The 15,492-nt window shown below is 37.9% G+C and overlaps 1 protein-coding gene and 1 long non-coding RNA gene across 4 annotated transcripts in view; one reads left to right on the top strand and one right to left on the bottom strand.

Annotated features, from left to right (window-relative positions):
• The window catches only part of CHRDL1 (chordin like 1), a 37,093-nt gene that overhangs the window by 19,479 nt on the left and 2,122 nt on the right, over window positions 1-15,492 (bottom strand). For all 3 annotated transcript variants that reach the window (XM_088173424.1, XM_014881557.2, XM_014881556.2), the window contains exons 2-4: window positions 14,333-14,478; window positions 12,475-12,587; window positions 8,665-8,758 (exon numbers count right to left, since the gene is read on the bottom strand). In XM_088173424.1, the coding sequence (XP_088029550.1) occupies window positions 8,665-8,758; window positions 12,475-12,587; window positions 14,333-14,438 (313 nt within the window). In that variant the 5' untranslated portion in view covers window positions 14,439-14,478. The remainder of the gene's footprint in view (window positions 1-8,664; window positions 8,759-12,474; window positions 12,588-14,332; window positions 14,479-15,492) is intronic.
• Window positions 1-15,492, top strand: part of LOC148222179 (uncharacterized) — a 47,700-nt gene that overhangs the window by 12,467 nt on the left and 19,741 nt on the right. The gene's annotated exons all lie outside the window — the stretch shown is intronic.

Below are 15,492 nucleotides of genomic sequence, written 5' to 3' on the forward strand. Positions count from 1 at the left end.
TGAACAATTTAGTACAAAACCTAACAAACCGGAAAAACCACCTCAGAATCAGTACAGTCATGGCATGATGATCAGTAAAGTGTTTTTGATGTGACATCTGAAAACAGAAAAATCAGATGCTTTTGGGCGGTCCTTGCCATTGGAGAGGAGACATTTTGGCTTTCTGATAGTCATTGTGTTTAGCTGTACTGACCTGCAGTCAGTAGCAGGTTACAGTGAGAGTTCTCCTGAAATGGACACTGCACACATTGGCCAATGAAGGAGCAATCAAAGTTCATGCTACTCATAACCCTCAGCAGGGTCTGCTGGGACTCTGCACAGCAGCTCAGGAAGGGTCTCTGGGATTTTATTGCATCTCTATGAAGTCTTTTCTCATACAATATTCTGTCCAATTGTGTTAGTACTTAACAGTCTCACTGTTGCTTATTTTAGTATCAAAATATCTGGCAAAGAACATTTAAAAAAATTCTACAGACTCTTGGCTTGCTGGTTTAGAAACTACTTTTAAACTGCAACATTCAGAATCACCTGTTGTCAGTTAATGAAAAAGATACACTTTTAGTGTCCAGCAGAAAGGCTGGGTGCCCAGTCTGGCTTGGGTTTTACATTTTGTCTATTATATTAATCACTCCAATCAAGTGCTAAACAATATGAAATTAATCACAAGGTCTAATGCCTTAAGAAACTTACCACACTGGAATTGTTTTGCAGATAATCTGGGTTTTTTTAAAGCAGACAGATGATAGATTATGAATTTGAATTCAGAGAAGATTTTATGAAACATGTTTTCTGAATCAACACAGAACATAAGCATGTACAGGCCAAGAGACTGAGGATTGTTTTGGAACTATAGTCACTATATATTCACTATTTTCACTATATTCACTATATCCAGAAGCAATTGAATTTTGCTGTAACTCCAGGACTGTTTGCACTGACATTTCTTCTGCACATTTCCTAGTAGCCCCAGTCAGTTTTTCAATTTAATGCACTGAACTGAAAGTGTCAGTTTAGTTGCAGCAGGGACTCTAGAGCTCTCTGGGCAGTATCCTGGTGCAGGAAACAGTTGTTGGACACCAGCTGACCAGTGATGTCACATGCTGCTTTCTGTACACCTCAAGTTGTAACAGCATCATGCAAGGCTGCATTACTTTTCTTGTAACTTAAAATGTGCCTAGAATTATAGGTTACTCATTCAGAAGCCACACATGAAGAGCAATTATTAAATAAAACACAATTCTTGGAAATGTGCAGACCACAAGCATTTCTAATGCCACAGGGGAGCAGGACTCAAGTATAGAAGTGCTTCTTCCTATTTTGCTTACTGAAAATTCTTTGAATTTCTCTTCTTCGATTCTTTGAATCAGCTCAGGGACACACGCTTCCCAACACATGGGAAATACTTTCATTACCTGACATCTGCTTTTGGAAAACTCTTTGCTCAGGTAGGAGTTGCACATATCCCTAGATCTCTTTGTTAAAAAAATACAGTTAATTCTCCTCTTTCATGGAGTTCAGGTCTTTTCCCTAGAAACAAACTATCCTGTAGGGTAACATACACATAGAAAGATATAGGGATAATTTTTGGTTATTAAGTCTCTTGGTGGTTTTCATAATACTGTTAAAGGCTCACATAATAGGCTTCATGCTCCAATGCAAAAGATTAATTCTAGGAGAATGACAGTGAGATTTTGATCATAGTTATGTTGAATAAATCTGGAAAAACTCAGGTGATTGAATTAACCTTGACATTATGTGTACAAACCAAACTGTATTTTAAAAATATTCCTTAAAAAAAGATCCTCGCATGTATATGGAAAAAAGATCACATAATTCATATTCTACTGTGTTTATGCAGTGTCATTTCATGCAGAAATAGTAGTACTTTATATAACACAGAGCACTTGCCTATTTTCCTGCAGTTCCAGTCAAACTAAGGTACAGTAACAACAGTATGTTTGCTTTGTACTTAGAGATCCAATTAATGTTTGTCTGCTGACTCATTTGTACCAGAAAGGCCAATGCAAAGAAGCAGATAGGTGGGAACATGGATTTCCACATTCTGCCACTGTGGTTCACATCCCTAAAAAGACCTTCAGTGCAGGAAATGTTCTGTGACCATATTTTTGCCACTTGGGTATGAGGTGCTATGCTGGGGCTACTTGGTGAGAGGGGCCAAATGCAGAGGTGCTAAAGAAAAGAGAGTAGATAGGGAACGTCTGTCTTACAGGCAGCGAGGAACATTGTGGAGCACAAGCGTCATGGTGACCTGGGATAAAACATGTTCCATTTTTTCCAGAAATCTTCCCATCTACCAAACTTTCCTCAGTATCTCTAAAAGCCTCTTGCATACCTTTGCCTCAGAAAGGCAGGAAACCTGTCAGCACCTTTAACTCAGTTCTAAGTATTCCAGACTTGCTCCTAGTACAGTTTCAGGGCTGGATATCTAAACTGATCCCAGAGAGCCAGCAGCACATGGGGAGATAAACTGCTATTGCAAATTGACTGTTTCAAGGTGAAAACCACCAACTGCTGAAAAGAGACTTTTTTTTACAGTGATAAAAAAGTTTTTACTGTTGTCACATTAAGTAGGGCAAAACACAAATATTCTAGAGCTACTTCATCACCAGAACTAAGTCCTAATTGATCACCTCATGAAAATACAGAAACTCAGACAGAGAAAATCTGTTACACTGTTTCAGTGCAGGGTTAGCTTTTAGGGATACGCTAGGATTATTTTAAGCAATCATTGTGGCTGAAGGTTCTTGGGGAATTGTACCACAGCATAAGAGACCAAATGGATTTCTTTCCTACTAAAAATTCTTTTGCTTAATTTCTTCCCTCTACTTTTCTTTCCACTCTACATGAATGCGTCACCTCAAGGTCTGATACGAAGTCCACTGAACTAAATAGATTCGGAACCTGGCCCAAACACCTACTCTGTGTGGCACAGCAAAAAAGCAGCTTCCCCTTTCATCTTCTGTCTCATATTTCTACCATATTTCTTAGTATTTCTAGAGAGAAGGACTATATCATAGTCAGTAACTGCATCTGTTCTCACAGAAGACTGAGTCCAAAAACTATCAAAGTTAAGAGAAATCTGTTGATTGACTACAGTAGAAAGTGGTTCAAGCCTCAGTCCATGTGCATTTAGCCTTTTCCCTCAGTCATGCATCACAATCCAAATTATTACAAATCTGTTTGGTAAATTTGTAATATTACAAATTAAAATGACATGTAAATGTTCCTTTAAAAAACAACCAAAGCTGCGTAAAGATGTTGTCTTTAAAGCAGTGGAGGAGGCTAATAATAAATGTGGATGGGAAAGTCATGCACTATCCAAAAACTGCAAATACAAGTTCTAAATAAAATCCATATGTGCCTTTTTGAGGTGCAGGTGTCAACGATATTAAGCCACAAAATGCTTAATATCAAAAAAAACTTCAAGGATCAGGTTAAGCTCTAAAAACTCCAGGGTAACTCAGAGTTAATCACCACAGCTATTCTTTAATATGGTCAGATGGTAGAAAGTGTATGAAATTCATTGCTTGAAGGAACTAGTAGCACCTTATCTAGACAATATGAACTTCATCCAAATTCAAGGCAAAGATGTAGATTCAGTTTAAACATTAAAAAGGCTGTTGCTTGTGTTTTAGCTTTCTAGGGCTAAAGTCAAGCTCTTAACATTATTTTAATATATTTTCAGCAGCTTAATTTCCTGTGTTTTCTTTTATAGTTGCATAAAAAATTGCCTATCAATTACCCAGCAACTCTGAAGGGCTTATAAAACACTTTCTAGGTTGCTCTAGTTTAATTCCGGCTCTCAAGTTAATATTATATGAATCCACCAATCACTCTCCTGTCAAGGAAACAAATTAAATGAAGCTTTGGTGCATTCTGAATACTCTCTGAAGTCTCTTAGAAGGTCTTGGAAATTATCTTGGAAAAATTCTGAGCAACTTATCCTATCCCATCATGTCAGTCCAAAGAACTGAAGTTCTGTCATTCATGTGGGATGATTTGTATTTTTTCAAATACATTTTGGATGCTGATATACAGATAGATTTTTATGATCAAAAAAGCAGAATGGAAACAAGCAATAACCTCAATGTGGCTGTGATAGCAAACATTCCTTGTGAAGGTAGTGACAAAGGCAAATCACAAACCAAATCAAATTGTCTAAGCACACATCAATAGGAAAAAATTATACATCTCCCTGGAATGCCTATACTATTATATTTCTAAACCAAATTTACTTTCAAATAAATAATTAATTTTAACTATCAACTATCTGACAGCTACCCATTTTTAGGACTCTCACTTGCTGATATGTGAAGGGTTAGGTGGTAGCAAGAAGAGCTGTAAGAGAGAATGAAAGAGCTGGGCACAGCATCCCTTCCTCTATCCCAAAAATGTTCATGAATGGAAGGGTAAGAAGACTAGAACTGAGAGCCTGGGAGCTCTAGTGTGTGAGCTGGGTAGAACCCAAAACCTCTTCAACAAATGGTTTAACGTATGTGCATTCTTCAAGAGAAAAATCACTCCATCAGAGCATTCCAACAGTGAGGGTTGAAGATTTTGGTTGCAATTCAGTGCAAGATGTGCTGCACTACACATGTTCTGTATTTACTTAAAAATTTCTGTCAGATCAATAGGTGCTGTACATGCCCTGCACCTTGCAATGCTGAGTCTTTATCTACACTGCAGAGTGCAGGGTGTCAACCTAGAGTAGCTCAGTCACTGAGTGAAGGTAGCACTGAGCTCATGGCAGGTACATTTTTCATGCTTCTTCAGCAGGTTTTGCAGTGCAGTGAGTTCTGCGCTGTCTCTGGATCTAAAATAGTTCAAAGATTCAGGTATTACTGGGTCATGCTGTAGTCTACCATGCAGACAGAGCCACACATGTTTTTAGGTGTTCTCAGCCCACTGTTGTGAGATACTTCATCTGGTACATCTTTAGACCAGCTATGTACATAGGTGCTGCCTGGCATTTCTGTATCTAAAGAGGAACAAAAGTACATGAGGAAAGTGGTTTGAATTTGATAAAGAAAAACAATAGTACCAAAGGAGCTTAAACATGTTACTAATAATGAATGTTCTTGGAAGGCAGTGTTTAGTCGGGGCAGCAAGCTTAGAAAACACTGGTGCCAAACAGGCTGATTCATACATCAGCGTGCAGCCTTATCTGCTGAGAAATCAAACCATCAAGTGCAATGTGGAAACCCTTTCTAAATCCTGCAATTGTGAATTTTTGCTTCTGCTGTAAGCTTTTCTTAGGTTTACATATTTGATCTTTAACTAGACTAAATACTTTGATTCATAACTGTTGAATGTAGAAATTATACAATCTACAATAAATGTTCCAGCTTTAAAGGCATTGTCCATAGAAGTCCCATAAAAGACAGCCACAGATAAATGCTTGAAGAACACATACACAAAGTTTATTTTCATGATAGAAGCTCTGAAGCTCTGAAGTCCATTCTAGGTCAAGAGCTGATCCAGATCCAAGAATGATGGTGAATTCTCTCCCTGACTACAAATCACCTCGCCTCTGATGATACCTGGAGCATCCTGAGGTGGAAGGAAGGAGATCAAACTCAGAAGCATGTGATGTCCTTTGGATCTCACTAGTGTATAAAAAGAGTCCCAATCCATGTGACCCTAGGTTTTTTGTTACATATGTGTGATGGTGAGAAGAATATAGTTCAGATGATAAAATACTTTTCAGAGCTGCAAAAGGAAGGAATATATAGATCTGTATAAGAAACAAGGTCTGGATTTTGCCAATGCTAGAAAGAATAGGTTTTAAAAAAAAAAAGGTTAGCAGAGAATCTGTGGTAGAAGCTGGTGAACTACTGATGGAAGTAGAAGGTGCTTCACAACACAGTCTGAAAACTACTTAAGATTCATGATGTCTGGTGCCAGGGAGACAGGATACAAACACTGCATCTCTGTGTCAGTGAGTCCAGTATCACTATGGATGCAGAAGACATTAATTCTAGGGAGAAAGCAGTGCCAACTTTTCTCAAAGGAATCCTTTCAACAGCTCCTTCACTTAGGTAGCTAAGAAGTTCAATGTCCAATGAAATATGCTGCTTCCTGGCATTACCTCTGCTTCATTAAATAAGGAGACAGTGATTTGCACAGCTGCACTGTACAAGGCCTGCAGAGAAGCAAGAGAAGAGCCCCAGGTCACTCTGACTAGCATTTCTGTAATGCAGCTTGAGAAATGGAGGGGAAACATATGTGACAGATATAATGACCATTTATGAGAGAAATTCACATGGATGGCAAATGGCCAAAGCTCTCACACGTTCCATTAAAAAATAACCAGGAAAACCAGAGAAATGAATATCATGGAATATTATAGAATGTTGCACAAAAGACATTGTATGCCAGACACATAGGAATGGAAAGCTGGCATAAGATCTGCAAGAATGCTTGACATACCTATTCAGATCAGGCATGAACAATTACCACTGAAGACAGAGCACCAAATATAATGCACATAATCATTGCAGAAAGCAGAATTCAAACAATCCCTGAAATCACAGGAGACTCCTGGTTCTCTTTTGCCTAACATTGTTATAGATTCGATTAGGGGGAAAACAGACCTTAGTGGGACTCACATTTTTAATGAGATAGTGCCAACTAGCAATGTAATGGCTCATCATTTGTAGCAGATTGATTACAAATAGACTTTAGGAACAGCTAAGAGAAGATAATAGATCACAATTCAGGAAAGGCTCATTCTGATAATTTTCCATATTTATCAGTTTAAACATAGAGTACAAAATTCCAACTGAAGACTATGAATAGGAAGAAATTTGATAAAATGGATATGAGAGTTTACATGGGGTCTTACTTTTCCTTGCTAGATCACTGTAGAATGTTTTAAAATCTTCATAGGTATCATGACATTTACAAGCTCATGAACAGAAAAAAGCCAAAACAGGTCATTGCCAAAGAGCACTTGAAGCAAAACCAATCAATCTAGAAGCATTTATGCTTCTACAGTAAATAAGATACAGAGATACTAAAAAATAATAGGAAAGGTTCCCAACTGCAAATGCATATTATTGAGTAGGACTTCTGTGATTTAACTTAAACTGTCAAAAAAGTAAGCATCCAGTTTGCCTGTGTTCCTTCAATAATAAGTGGAGACAGGCATCTCCAGAGAAAAAAGTCTTCTCATTCTGGATGACAAGATGAGTCACCCTCATGTTTCTAACAGCTGTAATGGATATCTAGATTATTGTCTTCCCAACTGAACTTTAGATTAGCTGGAAAAATAGATTTTGGGTATGCCAGCACACCAGTCCTTCTTTTGATCTAGAAACAAAAGAAGAGTTTGTGCTCCCAACACTTCACTATTTTACTAAGTTCTAGTTGGCCAAAGAAAGCATTTCGCCTTAGAAATTTTTTCTTACATAGTAGACCATTATAGAGAAAACTCCAATCATCAGCTGGATGTTCCAACTCCAAAGAGTTGGATTCAAAGTTGAATGGCCTTAATCTCATCCTAAGACACAAAAGCAGCATCACAGCATCAGATAAGCTCCAAAAGAGGATTCTAGGTACCTATATCAGATATTGATACACATAATATCTGATAGAGAGCGTATATAATTGTTAGGGCAGATGAATCCAACCCAAAATTGACATGTGGATACCATTTATCCAGTAAGTGCAGTGAACACATCTATCCCACCCGAACAGCAACTTTCTTGTGCATTCTGCCATTGTGCACTTACTGCCTCCTGCTTGACACGTTTTGCACAGGGAACAGCTGTTGTCCACAGACAATTAAACTCCCTGGAAAAAGCCAAGTAGAACCCCTTTCTATGATGCTGCATGAATACTCTTTTATAAATGGAAATGTGGGGTGCCACTAAGACAGATGTTTAGGGAAAAGCTCCAGTCAAATCTACCAGCCATTAAGCCATGTTGGGAATGCTGGTACAGGCTTGTGAAAGATCCTGCTTAGTCTCTTTCATACAGTGGCTCTTAATAGTGAGCATATAATAAATGTACAGTCTGGAGAATTTACTATACAGTATCCAATTGGATTTATATAGTCATAAACTTGTACAGCACTGCTTCTATGATTTACAACAGTTTCTACTAATTATGAAGCTATGCCTGGAACCTGAGATGTAAAAGGTGAATGTTACCAGACTGGTTGCACAGTGACACTATACAAATGCACATTTGCCAAAGCAGTTTTGAATTGCTTGTTAATAGACAGCCATTGCAAATAAACATATATTTTGGCCTGGTCTTATGAAAGGCACTAAAACCAGAAACCTAGAAAGTTTGTGGGATGGTGTTTTATTGTGATAGACTTTAGAGATAAGGAGTCTAGAGATAAGGAGTCTGAAATGGACAGTCAATGAAACAACTGCTACTTTCTGCCTGGATTGTAAGGGATTGGACTTGGTAGCTTACCTGATCCTTTCACAAATCTATACTTCTTGTTTCCTAAACAGAAAACACCATGGGAAATACTGTAACTTACTGTAGGACAAGCCTCTCATGACCTAAACGGATACAGGAGGACGTTTACTTCACAGAAGTTTTCCAGAACAGATATTTAATTTTGTTGTTACTGAGCATATTAAATGATTATTTCAGAGAGGACTATTTGTCACTAATAGGAATTACCTGGGCATCGTGGGCAGCACAGCTGTGGTACATGCACAGGGGAAGCACAGTGTAGACTTGGGCATCTTATTCTGCTGCATAAAACATTTCCATTCTGCAGATGGAACATAGTACATAGTATTTTAATGAAATGCGCTATCTTACAAATTTCTGCGTTCTCTACTCTATATCCAAACATTTTTTTTTTAAAAAATGCCTTTTATCAACATTCTTCTTTCACTCACACCAAGATATGCCCAGATACTTCCATTGCCTTTGAATTTATGCTGGAGGTCACAAATTGTTAAAAATCTTAAAATCTGAGGAAGTGTCTAAAAATTGATAGCAACAATCTCCATTTCTCTTTTTCTTTCCATTTGTCCTTTCGTTTTGAGCAGATTATGCTTAGGAATTGCATTTCCAAAACTAAGACACAGATAAATGGTAGGTCTCTGAGACATCCCCTATTGAGGGTTAGTTCAAGACCACAAGAGACAATAGCATCTGTAATTGCTCCTGAAAACTGTGAAGAGTCTTTGTTTTCATTTTATTGCTTTCCCAGTAGACAAAAAACTCAGATGGTAAGTAGCCATTTCTCTAAGAAATACGAGTTAAGTCTTGGGAATATGGTTCATTATTCATGTCATTAACACAATATTCTATTTGACCACATCTAAGTTTGATTTATAACTAAAACATAGGGAATTTTCATTCTCTGGTGTCTGTAACCAGAAAAGACTATCCATTTCAAATTCACAAATTCAGGATTCGATTTCAAATTCAGGACTAAACCCACTTTATTTTCATATGCCTTCTGAAACACTGAAATGTTTTCAGTGGATGTGCAGACTTCCCTAGACAGCAGATGTATAGGCCTTTCTAGTCATCTCTTTCAAAACAATTCATTGACAAATATCTGTAGACCACAGGCTAGAATCCTACTTAGATCATTGCTAGCCACAAACTACAGTTGTGCATCTGCTTTGGAAAGAGACACTAAAAATTATTATCACCATCTGTTTCCAATAAGAACTGAAATGAAATTTACTGATTTTGTAGAAGATGAGCAAATCTTAAACTGTAGGATCTTCACAGAATAGGGACTATCCCTAGTCAGCAGAGCTGCTTGCCCAGCAGACGTGGAAGCCTGTGAAGCACTGCTGTAGAAAAAAGGCTGCCACTGCCTGCACACCTGGCTTCATGTTTCTGATGTGTCCTGTTCTATGACTTTACTCTTTTTCATTTTAAGTCCTGCATAATCTCCTGAGTTGAATATTTACTTTCTGTGCATGGTCAGGTGTGATAAAATTCTGCAGGCCAACTTTGCTGCTCCATGCTGCCAGCCAGACTCCACTGTCTGCTGCAGGACAGAGCTATTTTAACCAATCAGTGAGACTGATCTTATGCCTACATTCACAGTGATATTTGGGAGAATAGCCTCACTGATCTCTAAGCCAGGGCCAAGGTCACATTTCTGCACCAGGTACCAAAGAGTGTTGGCCATTTAGCCTAAGGTCTGCAGATATCACTATGAACACAAGCAAAAGCAACAAACTGCTGTATTTAGGGAGTAAAATAATGATCTGACAAATTGTAAGCTCTCAATTTTACTTGACAGTAACAGTCAACAGGCTCCACTATGAACTGGGGGGGAGGAGGGGTTGTAAAAGGAAGGGGAAACAGGGTGAGAGCACTGAATTATGTTTAGTTTTATTCTGGTTTAAGTATGTAACTTATAACTTGTAAAAATACAATACTACATACACACAAAAACAGGAAAGCTTTTTTTATTTTTTTGTAAATTCCAGGCTGAATAACTTGGCCTCTGTTTAGTTAATTTGCCTCTCTTTTTTCTTAAACATCAGACGCATGTGTGCTCGGGGGATGGACAGACAGACTGTTTAGAGACAGAGCAGAGATCTCTGTCTGCTGCCTGGCTGATGTGACTTTTGTGCAGACATCATGTGGATCACAACGTCTGTGGCCAGCAAAGACATTTTGATACACTGGACATAGAGACCCCTGGGGATTTTTTTGCTTTTCTCTGCAGTGTGAGGGACTCAGTTGCTGCATCAGACTCTACAGATCCTCTGCCTACCTGCCAGGGAATCATACATGGTTTACGCTTAGATCTCTCTTACTTTCTATCTGTAGCACACTTTACTTTCATCTGTTATGCTGTCATATTTGGTTTATGGTCTGTGCTTATACTATGTCATGATATGTTTTCTAATGCCTTTATTTTGTTAAAATTATAAATTGTTGAGTGCTTCCTGAAGGAAACTTCATTAAAATGAATGAAGCTTCAGGAGATTTTATGGTAGATTAGTGCTCTGAGGGCATGATTTTGGCCAGGACAAAGCTCAAAGGAGAGGGGGGATGCTGCAGTTGTTATTTGTAATCTTCCTTCTGGACTACACGATCACATTCAAGAGATCCCTCAGCATCCTCACTGCTGAAGTTATCCCAGGTTAATTTTTGCACCCTCATGGTACACCTAAGGTAAAACATAGCAAACAAGGGATTAGAGTGCAATCCACTTCTGAGCTGCATGCTCTGGGAACTACCATAAGCAGTATGGTAGTATTTCCTTCTTTACTAAACCTGCTGCCCTGAACTATCACTTTGTCTCCCACACCCAAGTTAAAAATTAAACAGACTCTCTTTTTTGGAGGCTCATAGTGTGTGGGTGTGTCTGGGTCCCAGTAATGTTGTCTAGAGGACCTGATCAGGCACTTTCCCATCCCTCTAAACTGTCTAACATCCCTCTAAAAATCACCGAGGATTTATTTGTATCCAGACCTCTAGGATTTCCAGTTAATTTCTTCCCCTCCCAAGACACATTCTTCCAGTGATTTAATGAGTGTTTTACTCCACACAAACTCTTGAGAGAGTTTTCCACTTTGCATATACATCAACAAAAGTTGAATGGAAAGTCCTTTTTGCTCTAAACAAAGACTTTTCCTTCCCTTCCTACTACATAATTTCTTCTCACATAGCTAAACATGTGGGACTATTGTTTGTACACTGAATTGCAGTAGCAGATTCCCTCAGAGCAAATGCTGCACAGGGGCCCAGTATTTTACACTTGCAGGGAGGGAAAATAGCAAGGAATACTTTATTCTGCATTAAATATAGCAGACAGAACTCAGCATCTGGAATGTCTCATGTGTTAGTGATTAAGACCCCTTACTGTTTATTTTAAAGTACTCTAACGGACATAAACTGCCCTCATTTTTGTGCCTCCTCCCAGCTGAATATGACATACTATGGGGATCTCTGGCTGCTGTATTTTTGCATCAGCCATCGACTGATGGTAGCCCTTTAATGTCCTATCCAATTCTCTCTGCTCTCCATAACCTTTTCTCATGTTTCATCATCTCATTCCTCTTTGACTTTTACTAACAGGGATATCTAAGCCTCTTCCTTCAGCACTTTAGGGCAGCAGATGCTTTGAATGAAGATGTTGGCACTGTATATAGATCAAAGTTCCAAAGTCAGGTTCAGCATAATCATCCATATTGGTGGAACTGCAAAGATTATACTTAGGTAGTGGGGCCTGATCAGTCGAGATGTAATGCCCAGCACCCACAAAGGTTCTGGCTAATTAAGGAGTTGTTTTGTCTATGCTATGCAAGTATTTTTGCCAGTATTGGTCTTCTCTGTTAGTATTTTCCTTTCACTAAGATCACTTGCCTCTATTACCTGCAGCATAATCATGACCCACTAGTGAAAATAGGTTTGGGCTTTGTCAAATTTTAGCTACATCAGAAAGAATTCTAATCAATGAAGCAAGTAGGAGTTGTAGGTTCAATAACTCAGCAGTCCTACCTCTGAACAAAGACAATTAACGCAGTAAACAAGGCCATAGGGCTCTAGATAAGGATGCCATCTTTCTCCTACATGGTATTTCTTATCTTGAAACACACAGTATGTATCTGAATCTGTAAAACAGTAAAAAATTGGAAGAGCTATGAATGAAAATTTCCATTCTATGTTTATGAAGTATATTTAGATGTGCAGAGTTTTCTGTAAACTACTTTTTCTTTTCCTAGAGAATTAACACAACACACACAACAGAAAGACCCTTAATTCCACATGCTGTTTTTTCTAACCTCCCAAACCAAAATAAATGACACAGCCTCTCATTTTTCCAAAACTGCAACTCCTGAAATGACGATAAAATGGCTTTCATACAGATGAGTTTATCTTTTCACCTGTTTAGGTAAGAAAATTTAAGTGTCTGATCACTCAGACAGGCTTATAGGAAACAAAACTTCTTCACTGCAAAACCAAAGCAATTGGTCCAACTCAGGAAAATTCCAGGTTGTACTGCAGAGAGATATTGAAATAATTTATGCATCAGCTTTCAAAATATTTTAAGATCTTTTGTTCACTAAGCACTTCTGATCTTGCAGTTGCAGAAATCCATTTATATCTGAATCCTGTCAGACATTATTGTCCTGTCCCTTCCTGTCACATTATGGTTTCATATTGAAACCTCAAACCTCTACAATAAAAGGATGTTTCTTATGTGTTTCCATGTGGGAATTCCTTTCTGTTACCCTAATGATATCCAAATTCAGTTTAATTCATTACCCACAATATACATTATACTTCAGTATATCTTAACAAAATACCCATCTTCCATGTGATAATCCAAGTCAGGGACAGTCTTTTACAGACATTTACTGGGCTAGAAGAAAGTAGCCAGAGCTAGGGACTGTTAGTAGAAACCGTGATCTACTTTCCCTTCACACAGAAGCATGATAAATGAAACACAGGATATGAAAAAGCAGACAACCAGAATTTGGTAATTTCTCACACTGTTCTTTCTTTGAACAAGGTTCCTGCACATAGTTTTCCTGTGAGTACGTTCAATGGAGCAGAGGGCCTTTCTGGAACTCAGTCTCTTTTGTTTTCCCCCATCTACTTCCTTGGAAGCAGAAGCTGCTGAGACAGGCTAAAAATTTTAATGATTTCTCAAGGGCAAATAATGTCTTTTGTAAGAAGGAGGCCAAAACCCAACCTGTGCAGGTAGAGAGGGCATTCTAGAGACCTAGTAATAAGGCTGAAGCAGTCAATAACTCCTAGACTTATTTGGGTAGCTATTCCTCCTTGCCATGACTTCTGAAATGTGTTAACATCTCCCACAGATGACAAGCTTTGCAGAAATGTTCCCTTTATTTTGTTTGTGTTCTTTTCAATTCTTCTCATCAAGTTTTTGACAGTTTTTTAAGAAAGAGACTCCTAATTTTCTCAAAGGATGTTGAGAATCTAATCCAGTTCATATGAGATTGTTTTTTCAAAATAACAGAACAGTCTTGGACAAGCTTTACACTAGCTGAAAACTTAAGCACAATAGTCTTAAACATAGGACACATCCAGATAATCTGTCAGATGTTTACAGATGTTACTAAATAGAACTAAGCATGCTCTTGACTCAGGATATTTGAAACAAAACAGATTCTCCAACTGATGTGTTATGTTCTTTATGATGCACTATAACCTGTTTAGCTTTAGGAAACTGTACCCCATATGTGGGTGTGACCTGATTCTACTAAATACAGGATTAGAAGGAGGAAGAATGTTAGAAGGCTTAGGACATTCTTTTCTGAATCACATCTGAAAATAGAAAGAAACTGTCCAATTTAGGTGAATGTGACAGCTTTGTTTGAAGTCTACTTACATTTTACTTGTTCTAGTTTACCTCCATCTATGGAAAGGAGACAGAGCACACCAAAAAAGATAAAATTAAAATCCTCCAATATCCACTTTCTTTCCATATTTATCATCAAAAGGAAAAGAAAGAGCCTCCAAGAAGAGAATGTTGAGCTGTTGGGGGAAAAGAAAAATTAATAAAACTAAAATCTTGTAAGATACTCAATGATTTCATCCAGCACACAGAAATCCTAAACTGCCAAAAGAAAAAAAAGTATGTCTGCATCATGCATATTTCTTTCATGGAAGCAGCTTTTTCTTTGGATTGTTTAATTTTTGGAAAAAGGGCCACATTCCTATTCAAAAAAGCTGAAAACTGAATATTCCTTCTAAAAATGTCCTTATTTTATTTCAAAGCAATCTGGCAAGTAAGCAATCTAAATTCTTATAAGTTTTCCTTCCAAATAAACTTATTTGGGATATGTTCTTGTAGAGCATCACTTTTAGATGTATCTTTAGTGTCAGTTGTATCATGTTTGTTCCATCCTAAAGTTAACTTTGAGTATCCCTGGAGTACAGGTCCTGCACTGTGGAAAGCTCTGCTCAGGGTGAGCCATTGGCCCACCACATCTAGTAGGCTTCTACCACTATTCAGCATGCCCTTTTGTCCCTCTCCCAGCCATTATTGTTCTGGTACTGTGTATATTTAATTTTTTCTAGAGTTAATCCTTCTGCTGCCTTGACAGCCGAGAGCAGAATGGGGGAATGACTTGCCATCTTCATTCCTGTAGCTCTTTAATGTCAAAATCCTGCATGTGAGGCAAAGCTTAATGTATTCTTCTCTGTCTGGTGCAGAGCTATTATTGTACTTGCTGCATATGCCATTCTGTTTATTTTTTCTGGGTTTTAACAAGTGAATTATTTTATAGAAATAATTAACTAATTACTAAAGTAGATTTTTTAAATACAGCCAACTTAAGAGTCTACTGTTTTGATGCTCCAGTGTTTATGAGCATTCACTACAAAAGTGTTATCTTTCCAGAGTGCCTTTGTCCATAATTTACAATGTTGGAAAGTTTTGGGTTTGATTTTAAAAGCCTTAATATGGATTCACTATTAGTTTTACAAAAGTTTTGAAAACCCAAAAAGAGTCACTTTTGGAAAAATGAGCAGTCTGTTATGTAAATT

Source organism: Sturnus vulgaris, chromosome 14 (genome assembly GCF_052056855.1).
Source record: "Sturnus vulgaris isolate bStuVul1 chromosome 14, bStuVul1.hap1, whole genome shotgun sequence".
In the NCBI taxonomy this organism is placed as follows: domain Eukaryota; kingdom Metazoa; phylum Chordata; class Aves; order Passeriformes; family Sturnidae; genus Sturnus; species Sturnus vulgaris.